Consider the following 15,893-nt stretch of genomic DNA (forward strand, 5'->3'; position numbering starts at 1 on the left):
ATACTCACATTTGACATTTACATTTACAAAATGTGAAAATATTTGTACAAAATCTAACAGAAAAAAAATAAAAAATGTCAGATTTCATTTTTCATTTGTACTTTCCCCCCAAAAATGAATAGAATCAAAAACATTAAATACAAACAATCGTGGGTTTCAAAATTTTTTTTATTACTAAAAAAGGCACCAAATACAGGCATCATGTTGATAGCATCGTAGTTATTTTCCACACAATGATAGCACCAAAAATATATCATTATTTCCCATAATTTCCTGTTCCCGTGTTGTTTCGATAGGCACACAGTTGAAAGAAGACAGGATGGCGGGAACAGAGAGCCGAACGGAGAGAAAGTTTGTTTTTCTTTTTGCAGTGCTCTCCAACCAGTGTCATACACTTAAAAACATTTAACATCGTGGGTACATCAGTAGCTGAGCGTAACATAATACATCAGAAGAGGGTAACATAATAATAATAATACATAAATGAGAAAATAAAATAAAAAATACGGGAGGGATTTTGTGTCTTTGGGCGGAACGAAGGCAGGTAGACACACATCTCTCTTATAAAATACATCATCTTATTAAAAAGTGATTATTTGTCATTAGAACAGTAGTAAGGCTAAAGCACTCAGTCATGTGGACGGGATCGAAACCTTTTGTTATCCAAACGGCGGCGTCTGATTTATTACAATCACATGGAAATGTCCCAATCAAATGGAAAAAGAAAAAAAAAAAACACTTTGGATGATTGAAATTCATGAGGAAAAATACTGCATGGCACTTAATATTGGCAGCTATCAGAGTGTCCAACGTGACAGTACAAATGTCTCTAAGTAAGGCTTGAAATGCACGTTTAGAAGTTCCTGCTCATGAGGGGTTAACAAAGTTATGGCATAATTGCACTTGAATAGGTATCATTCATTTTTTGTTTTTATTTACACTCATTCGACCTGTGCTTAATACTTTCACAGCAGTCAGAAGCAGCTGTAGTCGATGTAGAAGTCGCTTTGTTGTGTTTTTAGAGTTACTATATCTTTATATATCTACACCGACTACCACTCCACAGTAGTGACGTTTAGTAGCAGTGAAATGACTCATAATACAGCAGAGAGTTTTGTCGAAACAATCACCAGTGTCTGAGCTACCGGTCACCATCTTGGTGCTAAAAAAGGACGTAAATGTCAAGTAGTCGGGTGATGAGATTATCAGATGGAGTTTGGATGATCAGATGTTTTGGCTGTTTCACGCAGCTGAGTGGTTTGTGGATTCCTGAGGTAGCCCAGTTGCGAAATGATTAAAACGCTGCGTAGCCGTTCTGCACGTCACACTCTTCCCTTTTTCAAAGTGGTATAAAAATACATTAACAAACGTTCCTTAAGTACAAACTTTCTTTTAGAAAATACCTTTTTTTTAATATTTCACTTCCTCTTCCTTTCTTCTTCTTCCTCGTCAGACCTCAGTGCCGTCGTTGAGGTTGTTGTGGAGTTTGACCTCCAGGTTGACCTGTTTGACCTTGGCCTTGCCGTTGGCGTCCTGGTTGCGGTTGAGGACGTTGATGTTTCTCACGTTGCACTGTTTGGTGCTGAAGTTCTTCTCCATACACTTGTCCAAGCACACCTCCACCTTGGTGTTGAGCGGGTACTCCTCGTACACTTTCTCGGCCTTCTTGCTCTTCTTCTTGGCCGACCGTCGGCAGCGGCGGATCAGTAAGCAGGCGGCCAGCAGCACCAGGACCAGCAGGGTGATGGCGGCCACGCCGCCGCCCACCGAGCTGCCCACGTGGGCGTTGAAGGAACCGGCGGGCCCGGCCTCCAGGCGGAGCGACTTCATGTTGGTGCCGTTCTTCACCTGGTCGCCCTCGTTGTCGTAGATCAGAGACTCGTCCAGCATCAGACGCCCGCTGCGATCCACCAGGTCGCGTTTAGGGCGGCTCAGCTGATAAGTCAGCGAGCGCTGAATCCGGGGGCTGGAGCGCGACTCCGGGCTGATTACGTAAATCACCTGCAGGTACCACTGGTGTCCCGCCTCCACCTGTCAATCAACAGAGAGAGAGAGAAGGAGGGTGTTAGATACCGTAGCAGCACCGTGTCCCGTTATTCAACGTCTTATCTAATGCACCTTATTGATAATCTTTATTGTTTATATTTTGTTTTATTTGCACTCTTTCCCACTTTGTACTGCAACTGTTTGACAACAACTTCCCTCAAGATAAATAAACGTTTTATCTGATCTTATCTTAATATTTCCAAAAATCCCAATATATACAGTAATTCCTAAATTAACTGAATTAAATTAAAACATTACATTCTGTGATAAGTTTGGAAATATCTGAAAGGGATAGTACTGATTTTTTGAAGTGGGGTTGTATATATACTAAAATGACTGTTTTTGTGAATGTAGTCTGGTGACTTTGAAGAGAGTGATATAACGGCTGTCTGAGGGCCAGCTAACACTGCGTGGACGTGCAGTAAAAAAGAAGAATGTATCATTTCTACACAATGAAACTGAAATCAGGTATTTAACAGTCTAAATTTAGGAGGCAAATGTTAAAATCTACATCCATGAAATCCCTGATACATGACTGCGCTGTAGTGCAGGAGGCTCCACACACCTTGTAGAGAGCATCAACCTTCATCGTGAAGCCATCGACGCCCGGCATGGCCGTCATGCTCTGCAGCTCCGGGATCTCCGTGGCAAAGTTAGCCTCGAAGGGAACGTCGTGGAAAAAGTTGTCACACACATCTGGCTGTTTACGATCCTGCAGAGGGAAACACGAAGAGGGAAAATATTCAACTTATGGCACAACGTTTTCTTTACTAAAAGTCAGGTTTATTCTGTTTTCATCTGTTGGAAGTTACAAATACTTATAAAACTCAACCAATAACTCTGAAAAGTGACATTCAAGAGAGAATGATCTGCAGCGTAGTGTAGTGTAGAAGCAGGATAAATGCTTTCAAGCTGCGTTTCTGCTACACATAATAATGGCAAAAGACAACAGACAGAGAGTTTACACGGTGAAGACAGTCGGTGGTTTACATAACACACAGGCTTTGAATATGCTGGAAGAAATCTGGTGAGCAGTGGGACTGGTCAGACTGGTGCAGCAGGTAAAAACACAAAGAGGAAGTGTGTGTGTGTGTGTGTGTGTGTGTGTGTGTGTGTGTGTGTGTGTAGGGGGGATGTCAGCCTGCTGCAGGCATAACAATACAGGAAGACAAAAGTCATCGTAGGTCATCTAAAGCAAATAAATCCAAAGAAAGCCTGCTCCTTCTACTTGAGGGTTAGACTCATAAAAAGGGGTAAATTCAGTTAATGGTTTCTAACAATCAACAATATCTTATAATAATAATAATAATAATAATAATCTGAACAGGTGCGAGACGTTTGAACAGATATAAAACAAATCAGCAGCTGATCAGAGACAGACAGACACTAACACTCTTAATACATTCATGAAAATGTAAAGTTCCTGATTGCTTGAGAACAATAAATCAAATGTCTGGTTCCGTTTAAAGAAAACAAAAACATGAAATGCAGGTTTTAATCAAACATGAATGTGAAGCTTCTCTCTATAAATGGAGACGTAGAGTTCAGCGTCATGAAAATGTTGTGGTTGAATCTTAACTCCAGCTGTTTCGCTGTTTCCTGGTCATACCCTTAAAGGGAAACTTTGCACATTTTTAAGCGGCTTGGTATCGATGCAATGTGGTATGTCCAAATGAACGATGTTTAGCTTCCGATGTGTTGCCGTTGTATCACCGGCGCCCGGAGCTCCCTGCTCACCTGCCGACGAGGGCTGAGTGAACGGAGGGCTCTGGGTGCCGGCAATGTGGAGGGAAGTTCAACGTCGTACATTTGCATATACAGGGTTCCTACATATTTTCCATTTCAAAATTCCATAGTTTTCCAGACTCAAATTTCCAGATTTCTCGATAGATTTTTAAGACCATATTTGACTTTGTGACTCAGGGTGCAGAGGACGTTGTGTCTTTTTTTCCATCCATCCATCTGCAACCGCTTATCCCGTTAGGGGTCGCGGGGGGGCTGGAGCCGATCCCAGCCGACATTGGGCGAAGGCAGGGTACACCCTGGACAGGTCGCCAGTCCATCGCAGGGCTGACACATAGAGACAGACAACCATTCACGCTCACATTCACACCTACGGGCAATTTAGAGTCCACAATTAACCTAACCTGCATGTCTTTGGACTGTGGGAGGAAACCGGAGTACCCGGAGAAAACCCACGCTAACACGGGGAGAACATGCAAACTCCACACAGCCGGATTCGAACCTGCAACCCTCTAGCTGTGAGGCGCCAGTGCTAACCACTGCACCACCGTGCAGCCCTTTCCAGGTCTTTCTTTCCAGACCTGGAAATTACTAAAATCAAATTCCATAATTGTCCATACTACGTAGGGACCCTGCATATACTACCCACATCGTAGTGCTACAAAGCTGGTTGAATATCGGCAAAGTTCGTCTTTAAAAACTCAACATCTACTGTTTCTGTTTCACATTAAAATGTGGTCATGAAAACCATTATAATACAAGTGATTTGTTTTATCCTTTATTCCCAGCCTGTATTTGTTTCTAGCGACCTTCAGCTGTCATGTTAAACCTGTTTATTATCTGAACACTGGAGCTCTGTGGTAACACAGTGTGAATCCTCAGTATGTGTGTGTTTAATATTTAATAATGATCTCATTTACCCCCAGGCAGGCAGACACATCATGCATTTTGAATAAACGCTCTTTAAACATGCACCCGAGTGACAGAACTATCCGTACCAGCAGCAGGAAGCGGTGTTTGAGGTGCTTGTTGGGCTGGATGCAGCCGTACTGCGGGCCCTCGTTGTACAGCGTCCCCGTGGGGTCGAAGAAGGGTACGTATCCATCCCTGCCGGTGCACAGGTACACCTTCTCCAGCTGCAGCTTGTAGGCTGCGTTCAGGTTCTGCTCCGGGTTCCACAACACCCTGCCGTACAGAGTCTGGCCTGCAGGGGGCAGCAGAGGGACGGATTCATTTTATTAGTTTATGAGCATAAAACATCTCAAACCTTCTTCATCTGTAACTTAAATGAAGATTACTTTACTATCTTGGTGGAGCAACACCAAAAGGCCTCACAAATGTAAAGGAAATTAGAGGATTTAATATACACAATAAACATTTATTTGCAGGTCACATGATGAATATAATTTGTCTGTTTATGATTTAAAAAATATGATTCATATCCAGGATATTTGTATGATATTTTGTCAAATAAATCACCAACTCCGTCGCTGTTATTCAGACAAAAATGATGTTACGCCACTTACCCATGGAGAACGCTCCCTTGTAGTCCATCTCATTCATGGAGACATCGGTGGCGGCCGGGTCCATCATGAACACCTTCTCGTTGTTGCACAGCTGGAACTCTGTGTTGAGGGAGTAAACCACGGGAACGGGCCGGTTGGTCTGCTGGAAGGCGATCGGCACCAGAAACCTGTCGGACAACAACAACAACACAAGTTCAGGACTCAAGTACATTCATTTGTTTCACCACCAGGCTGTTTAAAATCTGTCATTATCAAACTGTTTGGACGTCAGCGGGGACGTACTTCTCTGGAGCGTGAGCCGTGCAGGACAGAGGTTTGTCCCCGGGGTCGATCCAGGGCTGAGTGGGCTGGACGGTGCAGGGGACCAAGAAGACGGTGTACTCTCCAGAATAGTCCTTCCTGTTGAAGGAATCACAGTGAGACAGACAACACGACATGATTATAACCAAGGCACAGTGAGGAACACTAAAGAACTGATATAAAGAGCAGATAAAAACCTTCAGAAGTCAAACATATTTGAGGAGGAAATGAGGATCAGGATGAACCGACTGACCTGCTGTAGGAGCTGGTGGCCCTCCACAGCTGGTACGGCGAGTCAAAGGTCTGAGCACTCCACAGCAGCTGGATGTCGAACTCTATGCCTCCCAGGTGGTCGGGAGCCATCAGGTGGGACTTGTGGCCCGGCAGCGTGTGGTGTTCAAGGACAAACTGACCTGGAGGAAAGACAAACAGAAGAACAATTAGACAGAGAAATGTGTTTTTTATGCTTTTAAGTGGACACCAAAAGACTCCTCTATTGCTCTTCATCTATAAGTCCATGAAGTCAACAAAGTATATGTGTTGTGTTAATAAGACAATGAACACTTTATAAAGAAAAAGTCCAGACTTTTCTTGGACCTGAACATCTGTGGTGGATGTTGTGAACTGACCTCTGAATTTGGCGTGGGTTTTAAACTCAATCACCAGCCGTCCGTCCTCTCTGATGTAGATCCTGATGATCTGCAGTCTGGCTGAGAGGACGCTGTCAGTCTGGATACCTGCAGGTAGAAAACACCAACCAGGGAAGTCAGAGGTCACATCAAGATTAAAGCAGACGTGCAACACTGATCAGATAAATAAAACAACACAATAGGATATCGATTATTTCACATACCCTGTCAGATGTTTGCAAACATGGACCGAATGCACCTCTGAATTAATATTTACAGTAATGAACGTATAAAAAAAACATGTGAACTCTATCAAGTTGTATATTTTCATCCTGCATCTCCTCACTTTATATCCAGTATAACTACCGGGAATACTACCTAACCACAATATACATAAAACCCAATTCATATCTATGTATGCTGAACCTTTTCTGCTCTGTTTTCATGATTACTGCCTAGGAAAATGAAGATTTGCTGTTATTTTTTAGTTCAAAATAGTTCAACTTTAATTGACTTTGGACTCCAGCAGGCCAAGACGATGATCGCTTTATCTTGGAGAAAAATGGATATACCTTTGATACATGATGGGTGAAGGAGATGGTATCTTGTGTCATATTGGAGAGACTGACTTACATAACAAGAGGAAGGGCAGGAGGATTTGTAAAAGTGTGGAAAATTCTATTGGAGTTTGTTGGACGTCAAGGTGCACAGTCATTTTGAAATGGTTATGTTTTGTTGAGTGTTTCTATGCTGTTTTTTTCTGCTTTTTTGTTATCTGATGTGTTTTTATTTTATTTTTTGTTAAATATGTGAAAACCACGACTACATGTTTCATTGTTTAATTTTATTATTACTATTATTATTATTATTATTAGTAGTAGTAGTATTATTATAATCATTATTATTGTCTTTTTGCAAATGTGAAATATATGCAAATTTTGATAACGATATTGTAAAAAAAAAAGAAAAAAGATTTGCTGTTTTTAGTAGCTTTCTGCTATAAATGTTCTCATTCAAGTGTCTTTGAGTCCCTGAAAAGCGCTATATAAGTTGAATTTATTATTATTATTATTATCATCACTTGGTTGACATTCTAGAGATTTAGTTTTGTAACACACAGATTTGGTTAAACTGAAATAGGTGCATGTAGAGCCAGAAGAAATGCATAAAATAACTTTGCATCATAAAGAGATAAACTCCAGTTCATGAGTTCCCGACCTGTCCTCCAGAGCACGGTGTCGTAGAAGAAGGAGAACTCCATCTCGGTGTGATGCTCCAGAGAGGCCCAGCCTCTCGGTGCCGTCACGTAGATGTAGGACACGTAGAGAGGAACCTGCACCGTCAGGAAGGACTGAGCCGAGTCACGAACCTGGAACAACAACAACAGCAGCAGACTTTAATGTTGGTTCTCCACCTGCAGGCTGGGACCCCTCAGAGGTCATATCAGGGTTTGAGCGACTATTTCATACAGAATATCTTTTACAAATATGATGCAGTAGGATCGATGTTCACAGATAAAAATATACAGATTTATGTTTCAAATTCTCTCCACCAAGGACCCTGAGTTTATTTGTTTTTCTTGTCTGTCAGCATTTTCTAGGAAAGTATAATTCTGTGAGAATTATCTGACAGTTAGGCCTTGAGCTAAATCACAACTGATTAAGCCCGACAGTTCATTCTTGACCTTCACCTCCACTCAAGCTCCGTTTCCTCGGTACTGCATGCTGCATGTTGTTGCCAAGGTCAAGAATGGACTGTCAAACTCTGCTTAAAAGTTAAGAAGTCCCAAAAGTGCTCTGAATAATATAAGTTTCATGACAACTAATCAAACTTGTGATGATGAAGGCTGTGTGATCGGGTCAAAAAAACCCAGAAACAAGTGAGTAGTGGATCTTGAGTGGAGTTCTATCAACAACATTTTAATGTGATCCAGATTTAGATTTTAGTCTGAATCTTGTAGCTTGAAATATACAGAAGGCGTTATGAATCTTTAGGTGTAAGATCAGGTTGGAAATCTGCTCAGTTGAGGTGTCTACATAGGCACGGAGGCTACATAGTTCAGCAGATTTAAACTGTAGAGAGACAAAGATTTCCTTCATGACTCAAACTGTCCCCTTGACTGTTCTTACGTACCTGGAAATCGGCGGTGACGGAGCCCCCGCAGACGTCGATGAGCTCCGTCATGTCGTAGTAGGCGTCAAAGGTCCAGATGCAGCTCTTGAGGTTGAGGTGCTTGTAGAACTGGATGCTCTTGGCCTCTCGGACGTTGGGGTTGAACTGGTAGGGCCGGTCGTAACCGGGACCCAGAGAGATGCTGTCGTAGGACACGTCGTCCAGGAAACCGGCCTCTGTGGGAAGAACGGAGGCAAAGTTTGAGCCGTGATCACAGAAAATAATCGTTTCTCATTTAAACAAAGATCTGGTAAAAGTTTGTATTGCAAGTAACACTATGAGGTGTCAATATATAGAAAAAAACAGATTCTTTACATGTAATTTATTCATTATTTTCATTTATCAGGACACTTTGCATGTATAATCAGCTGGTAAAGCTGCCCATTGAGGAATTGCAGCGTTTTCCACTGTTGTATTAATTCTAAATTTCTCTTGCTGTGTAAAATGTCACGTAAATGATATTTATTTAATATCCTGCAGGTGTCTCTATGTTTCATCTCCTGTTTCAGCTCTGATATTAAGAGGACTGTGTGTTTGTGTGACTGACCGGAGACTCCCTGCAGGTCTTTGAGGGTCACCAGGTTGGAGCAGACGTGCTGCTGCCTGTAGATGGACTCTGACAGCAGGAAGTGCAGGTTGTGCAGCGGCATGGTGGACACTAGCGGCAGCATGCCGTCCTGATGGGGGATCTGCACTGAGATATGGATGCTAAACAAGGACAGAGAGAGAAAGAGACATTAACAAACAATACGTAAAGTTTTGGTCAAGACTTTTATCTAATTTAAAGGGCCTTTTTAAAGAGTTCTTTTCCGTTTTTGTGACGTAGGTTACCACAGTACGCTAATCAATAAGGTTATGAAAATGTGAACACTAACACTAGCTGAGTCAACGTTATCTGTGCTAAGTTTGGAAAATAACTGAAAGGGTTGGTTTGGATTATTTTAAATGGGGTTGTATGTATACTTCTGTGTCCGGAACATTTGTGAATGGAGTCTGGTGGCTTTGAAGAGAGCGATCTAACGGCTTCAGTTCTCTGCCAGGAAGGGCTGCAGAAAAACATATTTTAGCCACCTTACAAAATCATTATCATTTTACGTTGTATTTAGAATATACAACCGCCATCTAAGTAACTGTATGTAACGTTAATACACTGACTATAAGGATGTATATGTACTGTATTTGTAGTGGCAGCGTCATCATACAGAAACCTACGTCAGATCAAAAGTTTTTAGAAGGGCTTTGGAAAATAGCATTTTGACACTAAAACATACGTACTTTGACCAAAATGTGAATGTTTGGATTTGAATACATCAGGAACACCACTGGGAAGCTACAGAATGATATAAAAACCTAAAAAATAAAATAAAATAGTGGACCCGCCCTTTAAAAAGCCACCATCCACCCGTCCCTACTCACCGGTTGGGGTGCTCCTTGTGCTTGACGTCCAGGTATTTGAGCGTGGCGATGAAGGACTGAGCCTGGAAGCCCCTGGCGGTTCCCGTGGTAACAGGCGTGTGGCAGATGGAGCCCTCTGTGCCGATGGTGGCGATGTTGCTCCTCAGCGGCGTTCCAAGGTGACCCGACTTATCCCTGGCCTGAGCAACGCAGCGGACGTGGAAGCGACGACTGAAATAAATGCTGTCCAGGACCTGAGAGGGACAGAGAGGGACAGAGGAGGACAGAGGAGGACAGAGGAGTGGATGAGACAAAAGAGGGGAAAAAGGCTGTTCTGGGCTTTTCTTCTAATGCATTTCACCAGGTAATTCTTTAAGTTATAGCACCATCTTTATCATAATGTTAAAACTGGTCATGTTGTACTTGTGACGTTACATTAAAGGGATAGTTCTGGTGTTTTGAAGTGTTTTTTTTTTAGGTACTTCTCCATAGTCAATGTATTACCTACAGTAGATGAAGAAACAGACCTGCCATCTACTGTAGGTAATACACTGACTATGGAGAAGTACCTCACACAACCCCACTGAGAAACACCTGAACTATCCCTCTAAACTACTCCTTTTCAGAAATCCCAACTCACCATATGGTTGATGCCGGTATACGGGGTGGTGTCCGTGACCGTCTCGAAGGGGGACCGGGCGCCGCTGGTGTCGGTGGGCGCCGCCACTTCCCAGGAGAAGTGAACCTGGGTCTGGTTGATGCCGGCCTCCTCGCAGCGCTCCTTCATCACGGAGTACTTGGGGTAGTGAGGGTCGCAGGGGGTGACGCACACCAGAGGGTAACCCGGAGACGGCGTCTTCTTGCTGCCTTCCTTGGTCACCTCCTGGACGTGGTCGTAGTCGGCGAGAGAGACCACCTGAGGAGGAAGCAGCAGGATGGCGTTTTTACGTGGAATTCATTTAATCAATTCTTGAGTTAAATTTAGCACCAAATCTACGTAACAAATGGTATCAACCCAAAAATTGCTGCAACAACTTATGATACATAATAGACTAGAGCATGAGCATCATATACTTCTATCATAAGGTTCTAAACCCTTATACACTTTCACAGTTTATTCAGATTTTATGACTAGAACAACTTGACACACAGTGCTGAGCTGCATCTCAAATTAATCTCCAGGTTCTCAGCTTTCAGATGATGTACACCACTTCTATGTGACATCTACTATCTCCCCCTAAACACCCCCTGGCCTGCACCCCCCTAAAAAAGACAAAAACTGGTCTACTGTGGGTCTCAGAGGGTTAAAACATTTCTTACGATAGGCGTGGCCGGGAGGATGAGGCTGCCTGAAGCCTGCTGGTCCAGAATGGTCACTGTTGCCGTGGTGATCTCCCCGAGCACCGCCTCCACAGGGTCGTCAGGGCCGAGGACCAGTGAGAAAGACTCGTGCCACTCCCTTTCCTCATTGGACAGAATCTCCACTTTGAACAGGACGTGGTCCATCCCTACGGAGGGACGCAGAGCGAGAAGACATAATTAATCTCCCATACAAACATATAAATAAAAACAATCTGGATTAGTCCCGTGTGAATGTTCAGCACTGACCAGGGGTGAATTTAAGCACTCGGCTCTTGGGGTTGTAGTCGACTCCAGACTGGGCCGATCCGTCCCGGGTGCTGCAGCGGATCTTGGAGGTCCGGTCCAGATCTCCCCCGCGGATCACCTTGATGTTGAGCACCTCGATGCCGTCGGGACCAGGAGGCTCTCTGACCTGGTAGGACGCCTGCTCAAACTCAATGGTGGGAGCTGGAGGAAGAGGAGAGGAGGAAAGGTCAAAGTGCTGACCAGAACAGAACTAAGCCAGACGCATGTTATTGTGCATATCTGTTATTTTTTCATTGAGGCGCCTGCTTACCATCTTCATCATTGGTGATGGTGATGGTGACAATGTCGCTAGCGCCCGCCATGGCGCCGCTCCAGTGGTCCCCCAGCGGTGTCCCAAGATGCACCTGGAACTCCTCTTCGGGCTCAAAAACAGAGTCATCATTGATGTGAATGCTGCAGTTTTTCACCTGGAAAACAAATTAAAAACATTTAAATGGGCAGGTAGAAAACATACAAACTGACTTAATCTACCTTACATAAACGTTTTGCAGTGAATTCTACCTTCTCTCCTTTGAGGAAAATGATGCGCGACTCGTCAGCGTTCCTCCTCTCCTCGAAGTCGTCCATCACCATGGCTGACATGGTGCGAGTGAAGCAACGCACCGACGACTTGAAGGACAGGTCTCCCGTACGGATGATGGGGATGTGCAGGACGCTGTCTCTCTCCTTCACAGTGTAGGCGCTCTTCTCAAACTGCATGCTGGGAACTGAGAGAGGGGAAGATGGCTGTGAGAAAGCTGAGTATGTATGTGAGGTATGTGAAGTCTGTGGCGTTCTCTTGTGTACGTACTGTCCTGGAAGGTGTCCGTGATGACGATGTTGGCTTCGTAGGGCTCTTGGAGGACGGCACCCTGAGGAGAACTGAGGAACACCACGAACGACTCAGATCCTTCGATGGATGGGTTCTGGACGTCGTCCATGATGGTCAAACTGCAGGTCTGTAACAAAGGAGGCCAGAGTGTTAACAAGGTTTATACAGGTGTTTGAGGTCAGGTGTGTTGTTTCAAAGGTATGGAGGAAGGACACCTCGTCTTTAGTTCAACATGTTATTTTCTGGGTTATAAAATTACCTCCACCAGTGCCAAGTGCATATCTACGACGACGTATTTGGGCAATTGTAGGTAAAAAAAATTAAAAAAAATACGGAGGTGGGGAGGGGGGTAATATTCAGAGAAAAAATTCTGAATTTCTGAGATGAAAGTCGTAAATCTATGAGATAAAAAACTTACAAATTTACAAAAAAACAACTCAAAATTTACAAGAAAAACTCACAATTTTAAGTGGAAAAAACTTGTATTAAAGATGTAAACCTATGAGAAAAAAAATCTGAATTTTACGAAAAAAACCTCCCAATTTTAAGAGATAAAAAAAAAAAACTTGGATATTTTTTTTAGATTAAAGTTGTAAATCTACAAGAAAAACTCACAAATTTAAGGGAAAAAAACGTTTAATATTATGAGAAAAAAACGTATACTCATATAATTTATATAATATTCTCTGAGATTATAAAATCATAAATTTGAGAAAAAAAACACAAATTCTCTGAGATTAAACTCTCAAATTTCCGAGAATAATTTGGAAAATATATATATATATATTTTTTTTTTAAATAAGGGACTGCATCGCTTCACTTTGCAAGATCAGCCTCGTCACACCACAGATGCTGCCGCTTGTCGTGTATTATGCCTGCAGTGGATGACCTCATCAAATTATACTTTGCAATCAGATTTAGCAATTAGGAAATACTTGTGATTTTAGCCTAGATATCGCCACGTTATATAATGTTTAACCTCCTCTCTAACGTGTGTGGGTGTCTGTGATGTGATGAGATTGATTTTGCAAAGTGAAGGGATGTGGTTTCTTCAAGTTTTCTTCTCGGAAATTTACCACTTACATCTCAATCTCTTCTTTTTTTTACCTGCAATGGCCCTGATATGTCTTCATACATATGATCAAATATGTATATATATATATATCATAAGGCTAAAAGCACCCTGGTAGGCTCCTCACACTGCCTTTGATGGACTCGTTGGAGATGTCCTGAAACATTTATCATCCTGTAGGAGAGAAGTCTCAGTCCTTACCTCCTCAGTTCTTCCAGGTTTGAACTCCACCTTCTTGGAGCTGGGGATGTAGTCGACTCCCGGACTGGCTGAGGGGGGGTCTGAAGGTCGGGTGGCACACCACACGGAGGTCAGCGAGGACAGGTCACTGCCGTGGCGCAGCACTGTTATTTCTATTGTGCCTGTAGTGTGGCGATAAACAGGAAACACAGGTTTAAATAATGTGGAAAGAATCAGACTTTCTGTACCTTCAAAATGTATACTGGGTGTTTAGTCAGGACCACCAGGGTCCAGGATGAGCCTCAATAGTTTTGGTTTGCAAAGTCTGCTTTGGTCTGCAACCTTAAAATAATTTAAGTCAGGAACTAATAGAAGCAGAATGCCGCGAATTTTGCTGAAACTAATTATGCTGATGGTTCAATGCATGGTTGATTCCTTCATCCAAGATTAAAGCTACATACGTCACCCCTGCAAACTCCACCCTGAACTCTCAGAAAGTACTACCCCCAAACCAGATCTTAATTTAGACCCTGGTCCCCACGGTCGAAATGCAATGAGTTCCTCAAACGGTTCCTAGTTCCTGGGGAAAGTTCCTGCGGTCGAAAAGGGGGCTACAGTTAGAGTAAACAAGAAAAAGAGAGATAGAAAGAAAGCAGAAGAGGCTTTATTAGAGAGTTGAGGGTGGAGGGGACTCTGTTAACATAAATCTTTCTACTGAGTAATATATGATATTAGCTTTCAAGTTAAAATGCAGCTACAACTGATTCCAAATATATATATATATATATATATATATATATATATAAATATATATATATATACTGTATATATAAAAATGTCAACACACTTAAAAGCAGTAGCCTGTTGTGCTAATTAATAAAAGAAGCAACTATCAAATCTGTGTTTCCCACTTCAAACATGCTCTCTGCTCCAAAATAAATGAAAAGACTAAAATGCACAGTCTAACTTCAAAAAATTGTATAATAACCTTGTTCGTACAAATGAGCTGTGTAAATGTTCAGGGAGAATGCTTGCAGTCTGTTTCATGTGTAGAGAGACGGTAGGGGGTCCACAGAAACACCCTTGGTGATCTTGGATGTTTCCATTATGAAACTTCTCTTTCCAATAATTTCCCCACGGAGATCATTACATTTTCACATTTATCTTAAATATTACAGCTACGAAATGACATCTGAAAAATGTTGTAACTTCAAAGACCTTCTCTTGTGGATGGAGATGATAGAAAGAAAAGAGAATCATACAACGGCTCATACCAGCATCTTCACTGAACGTAAAGGTGGCGTTCCCAAGAGTAACCGTGGACGCGTCGTTGGGTCCATCGATGACGACCTTGGCCGACATCACGTCCCCCATGCGGGCATTGTCCGAGGCGTCCGACAGCACCAGCTCGAACTCCTCCGACAGCTCGTACTCGCTGTCGTCGATGAGCTTGACGTCGCAGGTGGACATGCTGACGCCGGGGCCGAAGATGACGCGGTTGTCGTCGGACATGCCGCGGCTCTTGTAGTCGGAGCCGGACTCCAGAGCGTGGAGGCTGCTGCCCTGAGCCGTCTTGGCCACGGTGTAGCAGAGCGCCGACACGGTGCTGGAGGTGTCACCTGAGCGGGAACGAAGCGAGAGAGGGAGGGTCACTGCTGGTCATATTTTGGCTTCCATACCTCTCCGGGTATCTCTTTTGGGGTTTTAATCAGTGTACTCTGTGCCAAACTTAAATCATGTTTGCTGGATTTACTGTATGAGTAAAAGTCTGGTATTTTTTGTCTTATCTTTAACATGTTTACTTGAAGTTTTCCAGGTAACACTTCACTCAGTGTGAGAATCATGTGGCCTTAAAGAAGTGTTGCAACAAGCAGATATGGAATATAGGTGCAAATATGTCAAATATGTGAAAAGAACCGTATGGGAAAGTCCATTTCGTTTAAACAAAAATGAAATGGTTAATAGTTAGAGAGGTTAATTCGTTACCTTTTCTCTCGATGGGAGCGTGGATGAATCCGGTGCTCTCGTTGACGTGGTACGTCTTCTTATCAAACTGCAGAGTCGGTTCGTCCTCGGTGTCGTTGATGTTGACGAAGCCGCGGATGTTCCCGCCCAGCAGCGCGTACACAGGCATGCTCAGCTCCACGTGGAAGCTCTCGGTCCCCTCAAACACCTTGTCGTCGTTGATGACTATGGTGCACACCTTGGTGTCCTCGCGCTCATCGAACTGGACCTGTGAATTAACGGGACAGTTAGTGGGCAATAATGGACATCATATCTAATGGAACAAGAACGCAGATGATGGAGGACACAGAATAGAAATCACTTCTTTGCAAGATCAGTGCATTTCA

General features: G+C 43.1%; 1 protein-coding gene and 1 long non-coding RNA gene across 4 annotated transcripts in view; one reads left to right on the plus strand and one right to left on the minus strand.

Moving 5' to 3' along the window:
• The window catches only part of LOC141769934 (uncharacterized), a 368,813-nt gene that overhangs the window by 117,550 nt on the left and 235,370 nt on the right, over positions 1–15,893 (plus strand). The window lies entirely within an intron of this gene.
• Positions 152–15,893, minus strand: part of fras1 (Fraser extracellular matrix complex subunit 1) — a 310,338-nt gene continuing 294,596 nt past the window's right edge. For all 3 annotated transcript variants that reach the window (XM_074639460.1, XM_074639459.1, XM_074639458.1), the window contains 20 exons: positions 15,529–15,775; positions 14,817–15,161; positions 13,564–13,724; positions 12,270–12,417; positions 11,981–12,186; positions 11,730–11,886; positions 11,420–11,620; positions 11,132–11,319; positions 10,452–10,727; positions 9,833–10,065; positions 8,964–9,124; positions 8,378–8,592; positions 7,463–7,613; positions 6,245–6,352; positions 5,869–6,028; positions 5,598–5,714; positions 5,316–5,482; positions 4,788–4,993; positions 2,612–2,758; positions 152–2,031 (listed from right to left, as the gene is read on the minus strand). In XM_074639460.1, coding sequence (XP_074495561.1) covers positions 1,450–2,031; positions 2,612–2,758; positions 4,788–4,993; positions 5,316–5,482; positions 5,598–5,714; positions 5,869–6,028; positions 6,245–6,352; positions 7,463–7,613; positions 8,378–8,592; positions 8,964–9,124; positions 9,833–10,065; positions 10,452–10,727; positions 11,132–11,319; positions 11,420–11,620; positions 11,730–11,886; positions 11,981–12,186; positions 12,270–12,417; positions 13,564–13,724; positions 14,817–15,161; positions 15,529–15,775 — 4,176 coding nt within the window. In that variant the 3' untranslated portion in view covers positions 152–1,449. The remainder of the gene's footprint in view (positions 2,032–2,611; positions 2,759–4,787; positions 4,994–5,315; positions 5,483–5,597; positions 5,715–5,868; positions 6,029–6,244; positions 6,353–7,462; positions 7,614–8,377; positions 8,593–8,963; positions 9,125–9,832; positions 10,066–10,451; positions 10,728–11,131; positions 11,320–11,419; positions 11,621–11,729; positions 11,887–11,980; positions 12,187–12,269; positions 12,418–13,563; positions 13,725–14,816; positions 15,162–15,528; positions 15,776–15,893) is intronic.

Source organism: Sebastes fasciatus, chromosome 6 (genome assembly GCF_043250625.1).
Source record: "Sebastes fasciatus isolate fSebFas1 chromosome 6, fSebFas1.pri, whole genome shotgun sequence".
NCBI classification, from domain to species: Eukaryota; Metazoa; Chordata; class Actinopteri; order Perciformes; family Sebastidae; genus Sebastes; species Sebastes fasciatus.